We start from the raw sequence: 14,691 nt of genomic DNA on the forward strand, positions 1-14,691 counted from the left end.
TGGAGAGATGTGTTGGCAGAATTGGAGGAAAAAGTCTCTAAGACCAGAGACGGGGATGATGATGTGATGCTTTTGCGCCCCTCGATTTACATAAAAGGACTTGGATTAGAATTTGAATTAGATGTTAGAATGAGCGCATATGCATATATCTGTACACTCAGTGAGATAGATGTAGATTTCCGTACGTTTTACAGTGGCCCCTGTGCTCATACCTCCTGTCCTGTGGTGAGGTCAGAGAGCCACGCTGCAGACCTGCACCATCCTGAACAGAGCCACGAGCCACACGTGGTTCCCGAGCACGTGACATTTGGGCTTGTCTGAATCGAGATGCGCTGTCAGTCCAAAATTTACACAGGATTTCAAAGACGAGTGAAGAAAGAAACGTAAACTATCTCACCAGTGATTTTTTAGGTTGACCACATGTTGAAATGTCATTTCAGATATATTGGGTGAAGTAAAATTCATTTCACCTGTTCTTTTTATGTTGTTTAATGTGGCTACTAGAAATTTCAAAGCTGAGTTTGTGGCTCATGGATGTCTTTTGGCTAGCACTGCTCAACAGAATAAGGGCTCCTTTATATGTGGATTAAATGCGACAACTTTGAAGTTCACCTTGTAAAATACAACCTGGAATTCTCCATAACTCATTATTCAGTTCATATTATTGGCTGCTCTTCTTTTTTGCTGTCTTTGCTCTTATAATTTTATGCTGTTTTTGAGAAGGTCAGCAGGTCTGTAAAAGGGAAAACTAAAATAAAATTTTGATGACCTTTGCAGCCCTCCCCCTTCATTTAAAGCTCCCCATTTACTTTTCACCTTACTTACTCTGTTATTTTTCTACTTTGTACAACTTCCTTTAATTCTGAGTTACAGTACTCTCAAATTTGATAATTATTGTCTTTTGTATTTTTAAATTTTCATAGGTTTATGAACTGTTCGCTGACTTCACTTTCCTGGTAACATCTGGGCCTTTTGTTTACACGGCGATATCAGTCATAAATGTACTTATAAACAGTAAACTTGTACGTGACCAAACTCCTTTAATCTTGGCTGTGAAACCTTCCTTCCTTGTGCCAGAGTCCAGGTTCCAAGTGCACACGGGTGAGAAAACTGAGCATAGTTGTTTTGATTTGTCAATAAAATGTCACTGTATTTTTTATGTTTTTCAAATATTGGGGGAGGACTTAAAAAAATTTCTTTAAAATTATGGGGGTGGGAGGGAGGGGGAAGTGGGTGATGGGCATTGAGGAGGGCACCTGTTGGGATGAGCACTGGGTGTTGTATGGAAACCAATTTGACAATAAATTTCATATTAAAAAAAATAAAATAAAAAAAACACGTTGTAATTATGGAAAATTTCCAGCAGATGTGAAAGTACACAGAATAGTTGAATGAGCCCCCCATGTATTCCTCATATGGCTTCAGCAAATTTCAACTAAGTCAGTCTTGTTACATCTATGTGCCCTCCTCTCACAATATTTTGAAATGGCACCATGTCATCTCCCTCATAAATATTTCAGCCCATGCTTCTAAGAGACAAAGACCTTTAAAAAAAAAATTCATGGGGCGCCTGGGTCGCTCAGTCAGTTAAGCATCTGACTTCGGCTCAGGTCATGATCTCGTGGTTCATGGGTTCAAGCCCTGCGTCGGGCTCTGTACTGACAGCTCAGAGCCTGGAGCCTGCTTCGGATTCTGTGTCTCCCTCTGTCTCTGCTCCTCTCCCACTCACGCTTTGTCTCTCTCTCTCTCTTTCAAAAATAAACATTAAAAAATTAAAAAAAAATAAAAGTCATTATATTTTTACGTAAGCTCCATGCCCAGTGTGGGGCTTGAACTCACAACCCTGAGATCAAGAGTTGTGTGCTCTACCGACTGAGCCATCCAGGTGCCCTAAGAGATGAGGACTATTAATACACGCCACACACATCCGCACTTGAAAAATTATCGATGTGTTCCCAGTTTTGTTTCATCTGTCCCCACAGTGTTTTTTTGGAGGAGTTGAGTGTTTTAAAGTAATACCACATATCCTGTCATTTCACCTGTAACTATGTAAGATTTCACATTTCATATTTGGAATGTTTTGGTCGGTTGAATCTTTTGATGCTGATTGTTTTTCCATTAAAAAAATTTTTTTTTAATGTTTTATTCATTTTTGAGACAGAGAGAGACTGAGCATGAACGGGGGAGGGTCAGAGAGAGAGGGAGACACAGAATCGGAAACAGGCTTCAGGCTCTGAGCTGTCACCACAGAGCCTGACGCAGGGCTCGAACTCACGGACCGCGAGATCGTGACCTGAGCCGAAGTCGGCCGCCCAACCGACTGAGCCACCCACGCGCCCCTGTTTTTCCATTTTAAAATGATACGAGCCACCTTCACATCGTGTATATATATATATATATATATGCTTGGTGCAGAGGCAGCCCTCTTAGGTTTCCGTGCTACCATACCCATCAGTGATACCTCTTAGTACTTCATCCCGTGCTATGGATGTGTTAGTTGAGCTAGATAGTATTTTTCCCATCGTCATTCGTCAATACTAAAGCAACGCCTGGTTCGTGGGCCTGTGATTGCTTTCCTTCTCTCAGTACTTCAGTTTGTGCCTCAGAGTGTGGATACTGGCTTGTGCAGCTTCACCCAGCGCATCGAGAAAGGCCTGATGATAGCTCTTTCAGAAGTGAGCAAACACCACCAGGGGACGCATAACCTCACTGTGCAGGTGAGAATAGCGCGGGATGCAGAACAAGGTGCTTTGTCCTTGGAAGACGAACTAGCTTCACATGTTTCGTTTAGGCCATAATGCACTCTTCCTCATTTCCTCTCTTAGAAGAGGTTCTGTTCACATGAATCAAGGTTGATCTCTTTCCAGGGCCCTGAGTTCACATGGCGTGAGTAGGCTAGGCATATTTGAAGATTATAGAGTAACAGGATAACTAGGGAGCTCAAATGTGGCGAGCTAGAGAGAGATGAGCATGTGCCAGAAATTCTCGAATGTTCTAAGAAGGAATGGTATCACCCTAAATGCCTGAATACACTAGCATTTCACGTTGTGGAATACCATGAAATGTAGCACTTCACTCTAAAAACAGAATATAGCCACGAATTAAAGAACAGGCTTTGGGGACGCCTGGGTGGCTCAGTCAGTTAAGCAGCCGACATCGGCTCAGGTCATGATCTCATGGTCCTTGAGTTTGAGCCATGTATTGGGCTCTGTGCTGACAGCTCAGAGCCTGGAGCCTGCTTTGGATTCTGTGTCTCCCTCTTTCTCTGCCCCTCACCAGCTCACACTGTCTGTCTCTCTCTCTCTCTCTCTCTCTCAAAAATAAATAAATGTTAAAAAAAAAAAACCAACAAAACAGGCTTTGTATGTATTGTATGGAAACTGCTAATGTTTTTATATTTCTTTGATATTTTTCTCTACGTTCTTTTTTCTCTCTTTCTATGACTTACACGTTTTTTACAGGTTATTTATTTATTTTGAGAGAGAGAATGTGTGTAAGAGAGAGAGAGAGAGAGAGATTGAAAGAGAGAGAGAGAATCTCAAGTAGGCTCCCCACTGTCAGTGCAGAGCCTGATGCAGGGCTCGAACTCACGAATTGTGAGATCATGACCTGAGCCAAAGTTGGATGCTTAACCAACTGAGCCACCCAGGTCCCCTCTACAATTTATATTAAATAGATTTTGGTGTACCTGGATCCACCTTTCATATTTCTTATTTTTTCTTCTATGGTCCATCTCTTTTGAAAATTCCCTATTTTTACAGATTTTCTAAACTTTGTCCCCCGAAGTCATTAATTTCATCTTCAGCTGCATCCATCATGTTTTTCAGTCCCTCTGCTGAATTTTCTTTCAGCTATCCTTTGTTGTTGTTGTTGTTGTTCTTTGCTCCTTTTTCTCTGTGGCTTCTCCTGCAAAGATGCAGGATTACCTTGAATGAAGATGCCCTATCACCTGGAAAAGTCTCTGAGGAGATTACTGAGAATTTGCTAGAAGTTGCCTTCTGGTTCCCAAGTTGTCTCTGTTTTCTCTGCAGCTGTTGTTCTGTGTTGATCTTGTTCCTTCGCGTTCATGCTCCTAGTTTACTGTAAATATTTGGAGACCGTGGGTTGGTCGCCGTTAGAAGTGAAGAAGCAGGTTGTTGATTTTGGCCGCTCTCCCCTTCAGCTGTGGTGTCTGTGTCTGTATCCGCCCTGTCTCCTGCTGGGAGAATTCGCTGGAGCACCGGTCGGGCACAGAGTATGCCACTGCAGGTGGTGGGACAGACTGGGACCCCCGCCTCCCTGTAGGATAAGGATTCCTGGGGATGGAGTGCTTCGGTGTAATTTTCACCGCAGCTCTGCTGCTTTTTTCCTTTTGTTTCCTTCTCTGTCTCTTGTGTGCATTGGGGTTATCGCAGTCTCGCCCCACCTTCTTGTTAGGGTCCAAACCCACAGTCTTTAAGCTTGCTCTGACGGGAAGATCCTTTCTGCCCAGGGAGCGGTTTTTTGGGCCGGTCAGGGTGAAGATGTGGCTGCCGCCAGCTCCTGTGTGTTGGCCTGTGTGTGGCAGTTAGAAAGGAAAGAAGAGGGAGAAAGTCAACTCGACTTCTTGGCACACGGGCTTTGATTAATTGTCCTGATTGTCTCCTCTGGTGACCGTTGCTGCAGAGCTCTTCTGGGGCAGCCAGCTCTTGGCTCCTGGGCTCCAGGCCTGTGTGTGGTTTGGGTCTCAGTTCCCTCAGTTCTGGCTTCTATCATGATGATCCCATCCTCTCTCCATCTTCCAGGAATTTGACAGAATCTCTGATTTTCTTCCATTCTCAGCCCTGTTGTGGGTTTACTCCCCTTTGTTCAGCTCTATTGTTATTTCACTGGGGATTTGGGGTGGGAGGGAGCGGGAGGGACTATAAATACTTGTGTTCAGTGCACCACTCAATGTAAAAAACATTTTCAGTAAACAGAATTTTAAGTATCGCAGACGGGAACCAGGTGGTGAAGCCAGTTCGTTCCTTTGAAAACGTTACCTCCTTCAAAAAAAAAAAAAAAAAAAAATCAACGAGAGAAATGGTGAGGGAGAAATCACAGGCTTTTAGCTGAATGTTTTGCTTCCCTTTGGAAGCTCATCCCACCTTCCTTCTTTCAGATCTTGAATGTCACCATGGGTGCTTCCAGGCCCGCTCCTCGGCGGGGCCCGGTGAACATCGTCTTTGCGGTCAGAGGCGCGCAGGGGTTTTTGAATGGGACGGAAGTGAGCCAGCTGCTCAGGAACTTGAGCGTGGTGGAGTTCAGTTTCTACCTGGGATACCCAGTGCTCCAGATTGCTGAACGTGAGTTCTGCCGTTGCCTGAATCCCTGGGGAAGTGACCACGGATATTTTCATTGCTGGACCTCTTCTTTTCACTTGGAATATTTGGCTGAAACCCAGACTAGAAATGAGCTAAAATTGGAGCTTCTCAGAGTCAAGGCAGGGTCCCCAGAGCCCTCCTCACCCCCAGGCCTGGGTGTAGTATTGTCTTTTGAGAGTAACCTGGGCTGTTAAAGATGAGGACAGTTCTGGAAAAGGTGAAGCCCAGAGGCACAGAGAGCAGACCTATGGTTGCCAGGGGTGATGGGTGGGAGGAAAGCTAGACAGCAAGAGAGTAGCAGAAGGCAATTTTGGGGGGGGGGGGTGCTGATGTGCCTGTTCTGTTCTTTATGGTGGCGGTGGTTATGCAAGTTTGTGCGTTTGTCCAAAGCCATAAAACTGTATCCTAAAAAAGAGTAAAATTTACTGCATGTACATGTAAAACTGAAAAAAAAAAAGGAATAATAAACAACACCAAACAATACCTTTCTTCCTGGCTGAAGCAGTTAGGTTCACGGTGCAAATGGAGTGGGGGTGGGGGTGGGGAAAACGTTTACTTCAAAAAAAACAGCAGATTCCAGAGTTGAAGTCAGGCAAAAAAACCCACATCAAATTCTTTTTCAAAATGGAACAGCCAAATGGTCTAAGGACCTTTCTGTGTTTTGGTGTGCTGTTAATTAAATTAGAAAGAGTAACTTATCAAATGCAAGAGCAGGCAGGGAGAGAATTGTTCTTTACAAATAGCACCTTTCAGTTCTGTGCAGTGCAGGTAGGGATAAAATAATAAGTATGTGGGACAGCCGGGGTGCCCTGGGACTATCCCAGGCAAGCCAGGACATAGGGACCCTGAGTCATTGCTGGGAAAGCCTAGGGCCCTGGGGAACACAGTGTGAAAAACCATTGCTCTGGAACTATGAGATTTCAAGGGGACCTTGTGGGCGGGCTCTCTCTCTGAAGCACTGTCCACAGTGTCACTCAAACAAGCCTTCTATTTCTTTCTCTGTGTCTTTCTCCTGGAGACTCTCATGCTCAGAAACTGCATATTGTCTGTGCCTTCACACCAGTCTGGCATCTTGTTCTTCCATATTTTGTGCTCGGTAGTATAGGAAAGTCAGTGTGCTGTGACTTACCGGGTACTCCCTAGACTTACCTTTCTGATTGTTGCAAACCTGCTTTAACAGATTTCCCTCCTTTTCTTTTTATAGCCTTCCAGTACCCACAGCTCAACTTATCCCAGCTGCTGAAGTCCTCTTGGGTGAGAACAGGTATATTTAACTTACATAATGTTTTGGAAACTGTAAGAATAAAAAAATCTGTGCGGGCGTATTGAGCACGATACTGCCTTTCTTGTTTCCAAGTCCTAAATTCAGGGCATAATGTACCTTAAATTCCTGGCAAAGAATGAATGAGAAAGGAATTCGGATTCAGCTGTGGGAATGCGCCCCACTGAGTTATGGCACAAAAAGAACTGGCTTTCTTTAAAATCCATACGTCAGGTCCGGGGGAACGTCTATCAAGAATTGACTGTCTTCTGATCCAGAACAGGATGAGGTTCCAAAGCAAGGATTTCTTTTTTTCTAAAAAGCCTTATTTATTTGGTTGTAGGAGGATGAAAGCTTGGTGAGCAAGTAAGAAGCTTTTTTGTTTTGTTTTTGGTTTGTTTTTTTTTTTTTTAAGAAGCTTTTTTAAAAGTTGTGTGGGCCTGGGTCAGATATTTATAGCTGTGGCATTGCAGATAAAGGCTTTCTAACTGGGTAATCAAAATGTAAGAGGTAGTTACACCCTCACTGTGCGCCCAGCATGTGAGCGGCACAGTAAGGAACTGGAAGCATGTACAGTGGTCATGGTCACAACTTATGGGTTCTCGATACCTGCAGACCCTCCTCGCTTCACATACAACAGCCCATGTAAAGCCTCTACCTCTTTGAAAGTACAGTGGCACCATTTTCCAGATACTTTCCTTTTTATTTTACTTTTTTAGAGAGACAGAGAGCAAGAGACACATAGAGTCTGAAGCAGTCTCCAGGCTCTGAGCTGTCGGCACAGAGCCCAACGCAGGGCTCGAACCCACGAACTGTGACATCATGACCTGAGCTGAAGTCAGACATTTAACGGACTGAGCCACCCAGGCGCCCCTCCAGATAATTTTCAAAGCACTTAAGGGACTTGTCTGTGGTCCTGTCTCAGAGCAGATTTGAGCCAGTTCTGGTTGAAAAGCACAAGCCTTTTTCTCCTGTAATACGCCGACCAGCCCGTTATCTGTTCGATAATCTTGTTTATGGCAGATGGTTTAAGGCAGGCACCCTTCTCTCTTGGGTCAGTTTACGAGTCTAAGTCTTGAGTCAAGATAACATATGAACTCAGACCATTTCCAGAAGTTTTGAAATAAGTGCAAATAAAATGTTTGGTCTTGTGTGGGAGTTCTTAGCTCCAAAGCTCTTCCACTGCTGAGTTCCTGGGACTTCTGGCCACCAGTTTGTGTAGCGCTTGGAGCTGTAAATGAGACCTCTGAGCAGCCCTTCCTGGCTCCCCGTGACCCTGTCCATGTTCCCTTTTTCTCCTCTTAGTGTGTCCTCCCTAGGGACTGGTACTCTATAGCAATCCTACGTTAACATGTCCTGCGCACGCACCCATGTTTCCTCCGCTGCTAACTTGTTTTGGCGCCTGCATGTGTTTTGTTTTGTAAATGTAGTTCTCCTGGGCGTGGTCGAGAAGCAGCTCCAGAATGAAGTGTTTCAGGCTGAGATGGAACGCAAACTGGCGCAGCTGCTCAGCGAGGTGTCCACCCGGAGGCGGATGTGGAGAAGGGCCACCATCGCTGCCGGGAACAGCATCGTGCAGGTACTCTGAGAAGGCCAGGGGAGGAGGGGGGGAGGGGGGAGGCACTCGTCTAAAAACACGCTGTATTTTCATGCAAATGGAAAGTGCCGTGAGAAAATTCTCATTTAGACTGGTGGCAGTATCAGGTAGCGGCTGAACGTGGGAGCATTTCAGTTCAACTAGCGTCTAGACAAATAGACCCCGTGGGGAGCAGAGGAAAGGAAGTGTGTCACTGGGTTGCCCTGCCATCAGGTGACCTTATTTGCAGAGTAGTTTTTTAATTACCAAAAATGTCCATTTTATGCAGTGGAAGTATTATTAATAGCATCCTCGCTGTAAATCATCCAGTTGGAAGAGACCTTAAGCCATCGGAGAGAGGAGAATTTCGTGCCCTCTCTGCAGGCGCTTCATCCTTCCTGCCTCCTGTCAACCGTGGTTGTTTCATATTACCCAGTGGTCTTCACTTTTTTTTTTAATTGAAGCAAAATTGATATATACCATTATATTAGTTTCAGGGGTGCAAGATAATGATTGGATATTTGCATACACTCCATCGTGACCGCCACAGTAAGTCTAGGTACCTGCCATCTGTCACCATACGTCTCATTTCGTAAACTAGCAGAAAGGTTATGAATGACAGAACCGAAAAATGATCTGTGAAGAAATTCACATGCTCACAGAGAGTCGGAGGTTCTGGCTGTAATTTATTCCCATCTCAATGTGAATTATGTTATTTTTGGATTTTTTTTTTTTTTTCTTTTTCGACTGCTGACTTACAGAGCTAGCAAACTGGGATATTTAGTGCCATGGCATTGCAGAGACAGGAAAGTGGGATGAGACCCAGAAGTGCAGGGGCAGAGAGGTGGGTGGTTTGGAGGCAACAGAGAGGAAGGGGCACAGCTGCACCTGGGGTGGGGGATGACGGGGTGGGAGGGTGCCTTGAGCTGACATCATTGTTCTGTCACCCTCTTAGCAAGTTTTGCCCATAAGCACAGTTCTTGATTCCCCTCCCCAGAGTAGTTCCCTTGTCAGGTGCAGTAGAGTATAGAGAAAATTTTAAAAACTAATAAAAAAATTGAGAGTAATATTAAATAAGCAGAAAATAAAAAATTAAAATGACATGTAAAAAGCCTTGCCCTATTTAGCAGCCCTGGCTTCATAGAGCTCAAGGTCTTGGTGGAGGTTAATTTATGCACATAAAGCAGTTATAGAGCACCGTTGTAGACTCTGGGTCTGAAGTTCTCTCTTGTCCAGCAAGAGAGCCGATGGAGGATTAAAATGCGAGAGAGGCCAATGTCCGGGAGGAGACAAGAGCCCGGAGTAAGGGTCTTTGCTCCGTTTTTATTAGGATCAGAAGGCTTATTAAGCGTGATGGACGTGCACAAAGAGACAATGAAACCGTGAACATTAACTCATGGGTATGAGGGAAAAGGGGTTTTCGAAGATAGGCAGTGTTAGGGGTTTTGGTCAATATAAAACAAAATCCTGGTGCTGGGCAGATGGTTGTTTACTGTGGGCATGAGGCACCAAGGTGTGTTTATCTAGCTAGCCTAGGGGACAAGGGGAACAGAGCATGCCACCTCAGGGTCAACACGGCACCTTTCTTTTGCTAATGGCACCTTTCTTTTGCTACTTAGCTCTGCTCTGGGCAACTTAGCCCTGCTGAGGTCTGTAGCCCCGCTTACCTATTTTGGTCCTTCCTTGCTGTGAAAGCAGCTTTCTGCTGTTGTACTAAGTTGGGGGGCGTTTCCTCCCTGAATACCTAATCTTGTTTACCTGATTTTGGACGCTTTCATCCTGAGGCTTCCTATTCCTATATGCCCTGTTAACCCATAGGTGCAAGCTCAGGGAATTCCTAAGCTTATTCCCCCGCAGAGCACCACAAAGCTGCATAATGAGGTGCTACTTTCATTGTGCAAGTTCCCTAAGGTAGGAATATGAGATTTGTGGGAGCCAAGCCACATGGCCAGTGGTGCCATCTGATGGATTACGTAGAGGCCTGCCCGACATCTCGTCCCCCTTAGAGTGACACAGTGTGAAGATGTGTGGACAAGGGTTCATCTGCAGACGTGCAGGGCTCTTCATCAAAATATAATCTGCAAAAGTGAAAGTATTAAAACTACCTAAATGTCCTGCAGTTGGAGAACGAGTAAATAAATTACAGTGAATCTTCTTATGTTGGAATGTTATGTAGCCAGTGTCATTTTTTAAAAATTATTGAGTGATATAGAGAAATGCTCAAGTGAAGAGAGACTACCAAAGAATGTCTGTACTCTTATCCAAATATTAATATAAAACCTATGCAAAAAAATGGCAATATGCCAGAATGTTGGCAGTGATTTTCTTTGGTTGGTTGAATTTCAGGTGATTTTCATTTTGTTCTTTATACTTTTTGTGTGGTTTTCAAAATTTCACAGTGAGCATATAATTTGTAGAGTAAACATGTGATTTGAATCAGAAAATAATTTAAAAAATGAAATTGAAAATGTTGCCCAAAATGATGGCCACGTTGTACTATGGTTGTATGGATTCCAGATACGAATCTGATAAATCATCTAGAAAGGGTGCTAGAATTAGAGTCTCCTGATCATTGCTTTCAGACTGAATAAGCTTGTAGAATCTTTAATTATGTACCCAAGTAGATGGGTACCTGGTTTCTGCAAGAAAAACCCGTTTCCGAAATGTATCAGAACTTTTCAGTGTAATAAACAGGCATGCAGGTATTGACACAGGTGGATATAATCTCCTTGCTTTTCAGTAGCCCTTTGATAGTCTTCCACTCTAAAGGCTAATAAAAATTAATCACTACAGCCCAGTTCGGGGGAGGAGGAGGTGGTTAGGGAATAGAAGTGGTCAGGGAATTAGCCTCGAAATAGCAAACAAAGGGCAGGATAGATGAGCCCTTCTCAGGATGGAGAGGTATAAAGAACAGATTCTTCAGGGATGAGAGTTTGGACCTGTGTTGTTAAGGAGCTTATAAATAATCTGAAAGAAGGCATTCACAGTGAAATCATGAAATGGTTGATTTGCCAGAAGTTTCCGGTGATGAGGGAGGAGTCTAGCAGCCAAGTCCAGAACACGGGGCAGCATTACAATTCTGCACACGTGGCTGGCCAAGTAGCAGCTGCATTTTGCCAGTTGCAAATGTAGAGACCAAACATTCAAGTTGTCTGTCTAAAATAGAGGGCTTGGACTCATTGTTGGCATTTCCCCAGAACATCAGTCGTGCAGTTTGCTGGAGTCTAAAGGGGCAGCGAAATTGTTGCATATTATTAAGAGAAACAGCAACAAAATAGAAAGGTATATTTGTATACAGCTGATATAGGAGGTACACAGATTCCGAAGTCCTAATGTGAAAGGACTACCTTTAACACCTGAGAGATAGCAATTTTGGGACAAATCAAAGTACTGTTTGACCTAGGAGATTGTGAATTTAAGCATGGCTTTCTAGCTTGATTGAGATATAATTGACATATGACACTGTATAGGTTTAAAGTGTATCACGTCATGACTTCATGTATGTATATACTGCAAAATGATTACCACAGTAAAATTAGTTAACACATTCATTACTCATATAGTTCCCTTTTTTGTGTATGTGGTGAGAATTTTTAAGATCTACACTCTGAGCAACTTTCAAGTATATAATACAGTATTGTTAATTAGGGTCACTATGCTGTGCATTGGACCCCTGGAACTTATTTATCTTGTCGCTGAAAGTTTGTACCCTTTGTCCACCATCACCCATTTCTCCCACCCCCTGCCCCTGGCAACTACCACCTACTGTCTGTTCTTGTGAATCTGGCTTTTTTAGATTCCACATATAAGTGAGATCATACAGTATTTGTCTTTCTCTGTCTGACTTATTTTGCTTTGCATAATGCCCTCGTGGTCCATCCATGTTGTTGCAAATGGCAGGATTTCCTTCTTTCTTATCACTGAATAATGTTCCATTGTGTGTGTGTGTGTGTGTGTGTGTGTGTGTGTGTGTGTGTGTGTCACATCACAACTTTATTCATCCAGAGGCGGACACTTAGGTCGCTTCCATGTCTTGGCCATTGTAAATAATGCTGCAGTGAACAGGGGTGTTCAGATATCTTTTCAAGATTTTGTGGATTTCATTTCCTTTGGCTATGTATCTGGAAGTGGGAGACCTGGATCATATGGTAGTTCCATTTTAATTTTTTTGAGGAACCTCCCTACTGTTTTCCACAATGGCTGCACCATTGTACATTCCCACCAACCATGCATAAGGGTCCCCTTTCCTCTACTTCCTGATCAGCACTCATCTATTATCTTCCTGATACTATTCTAACAGGTGTGAGGTGATACCTCATTGTGGTTATGATTTGCATTTCTCTGATGATTAGTGATGTTTACCTTTTCATATAATTGTTGGCCATATGTATATCTGTTTTGAAAAAATGTCTATTCAGATCTAATGCCCATTTTTTTTAAATTTTATTTTTTACTTTTATTTTTTTGGAATTTACATCCAAATTAGTTAGCATATAGTGCAACAATGATTTCAGGAGTAGATTCCTTAATGCCCCTTACCCATTTAACCCATCCCCCCTCCCACAACCCCTCCAGCAACCCTCAGTTTGTTCTCCATATTCATGAGTCTCTTCTGTTTTGTCCCCCTCCCTGTTTTTATATTATTTTTGTTTCCCTTCCCTTATGTTCATCTGTTTTGTCTCTGAAAGTCCTCATATGAGTGAAGTCATATGATTTTTGTCTTTCTCTGACTAATTTCACTTAGCATAATCCCCTCCAGTTCCATCCACGTAGTTGCAAATGGCAAGATTTCATTCTTTTTGATTGCCGAGTAATACTCCATTGTACGTACGTACGTACGTACGTACATACATACATACATACATACACACACATCTTCTTTATCCATTCATCCATCGATGGACATTTGGGCTCTTTCCATACTTGACTATTGTTGATAGTGCTGCTATAAACATGGGGGTGCATGTGTCCCTTCGAAACAGCACACCTGTATCCTCTGGATAAATGCCTAGTAGTGCAGTTGCCGGGTCGTAGGGTAGTTCTATTTTTAGTTTTTTGAGGAACCTCCATACTGTTTTCCACAGTGGCTGTACCAGCTTGCTTTCCCACCAACAATGCAAAAGAGATCCTCTTTCTCCGCATCCTTGCCAACATCTGTTGTTGCCTGAGTTGTTAATGTTAGCCATTCTGACAGGTGTGAGGTGGTATCTCATTGTGGTTCTGATTTGTATGTCCCTGATGATGAGTGACGTTGAGCATTTTTTCATGTGTCAGTTGGTCATCTGGATGTCTTCCTTGGAGAAGTGTCTATTCATGTCTTTTGCCCATTTCTTTACTGGATTATTTGTTTTTTGAGTATTGAGTTTGATAAGTTCATTATAGATTTTGGATACTAACCCTTTATCTGATATGTCATTTGCAAATATCTTCTCCCATTCTGTTGGTTGCCTTTTAGTTTTGCTGATTGTTTCCTTCGCAGTACAGAAGCTTTTTATTTTGATGAGGTCCCAGTAGTTCATTTTTGCTTTTGTTTCCCTTGCCTCTGGAGATGTATTAAGAAGTTGCTACGGCCAAGATCAAAGAGGTTTTTGCCTGCTCTCTCCTCGAGGATTTTGATGGCTTCCTGTCTTACATTTAGGTCTTTCATCCACTTTGAGTTAATTTTTGTGTATGGTGTAAGAAAGTGGTCCAGGTTCATTCTTCTGCATGTTGCTATCCAGTTTTCCCAGCACCATTTGCTGAGGAGGCTGTCTTTATTCCATTGGATATTCTTTCCTGCTTTGTCAAAGATTAGTTGGCCATACGTTTGTGTGTCCATTTCTGGGTTCTCTATTCTGTTTCGTTGATCTGAGTGTCTGTTCTTGTGCCATAATGCCCATTTTTAAATCAGAGTTTTTTTGTGTTTTTTGCTACTGAGTTGTTTGAGTTCCTTATATATTTTGGTTATTAACCCCTTATCAAATATTTGATTTGTGCATAATTTCTTCCATTCTGTAGGTTGCCTTTTCATTTTGTTGAATCTTTTTTTCCTTTTTCGCTATGCAGAAGTTTTTAAGTTTGATATAGTCTGCTTGTATATTTTTTGCTTTGTAGCTTGTGCTTTCAGCGTTATATCCAGAAAATCATTGCCAAGAACAGTGTCAAGGAGCCTTGCCCTTATGTTTTATTCTAGGAGTTTTGTGGTTTCAGGTCTTACATTTAAATCTTTCCATTGGAGTTAATTTTTGTGAGGGGACCACTTTCATTCTTTTGGATGTGAATATACAGTTTTCCCAGCACCATTTATTGAAAAGACCATCTCTTCCCCATTGAGTATTCTTGGCTCCTTTGTCACCATGGTCCTCTGTGGTTCCATATGAATTTTAGGATTGTTTTCTATTTCTAAATGCCACTGGAATTTTGACGGCAATAGATGGCACCTATAGATGGCTTTGGATAATATGGATGTTTTAACAATGTTAATTATTCCAATCCACGAACACAGGATATCTTTCTATTTATTTGTGTCTTTAGTTTCTTTGATCAGCATCTTA

General features: G+C 42.8%; 1 protein-coding gene across 1 annotated transcript in view; it reads left to right on the top strand.

The window, feature by feature from the left end:
- KIAA1549 (KIAA1549 ortholog) overlaps positions 1-14,691 on the top strand; it is a 170,554-nt gene that overhangs the window by 85,198 nt on the left and 70,665 nt on the right. The window contains exons 7-11 of the mRNA XM_058723543.1: positions 924-1,101; positions 2,587-2,717; positions 5,120-5,303; positions 6,526-6,585; positions 8,013-8,161. Coding sequence (XP_058579526.1) covers positions 924-1,101; positions 2,587-2,717; positions 5,120-5,303; positions 6,526-6,585; positions 8,013-8,161 — 702 coding nt within the window. The remainder of the gene's footprint in view (positions 1-923; positions 1,102-2,586; positions 2,718-5,119; positions 5,304-6,525; positions 6,586-8,012; positions 8,162-14,691) is intronic.

The sequence above is a fragment of the Neofelis nebulosa genome, chromosome 4, assembly GCF_028018385.1.
Source record: "Neofelis nebulosa isolate mNeoNeb1 chromosome 4, mNeoNeb1.pri, whole genome shotgun sequence".
In the NCBI taxonomy this organism is placed as follows: Eukaryota; Metazoa; Chordata; class Mammalia; order Carnivora; family Felidae; genus Neofelis; species Neofelis nebulosa.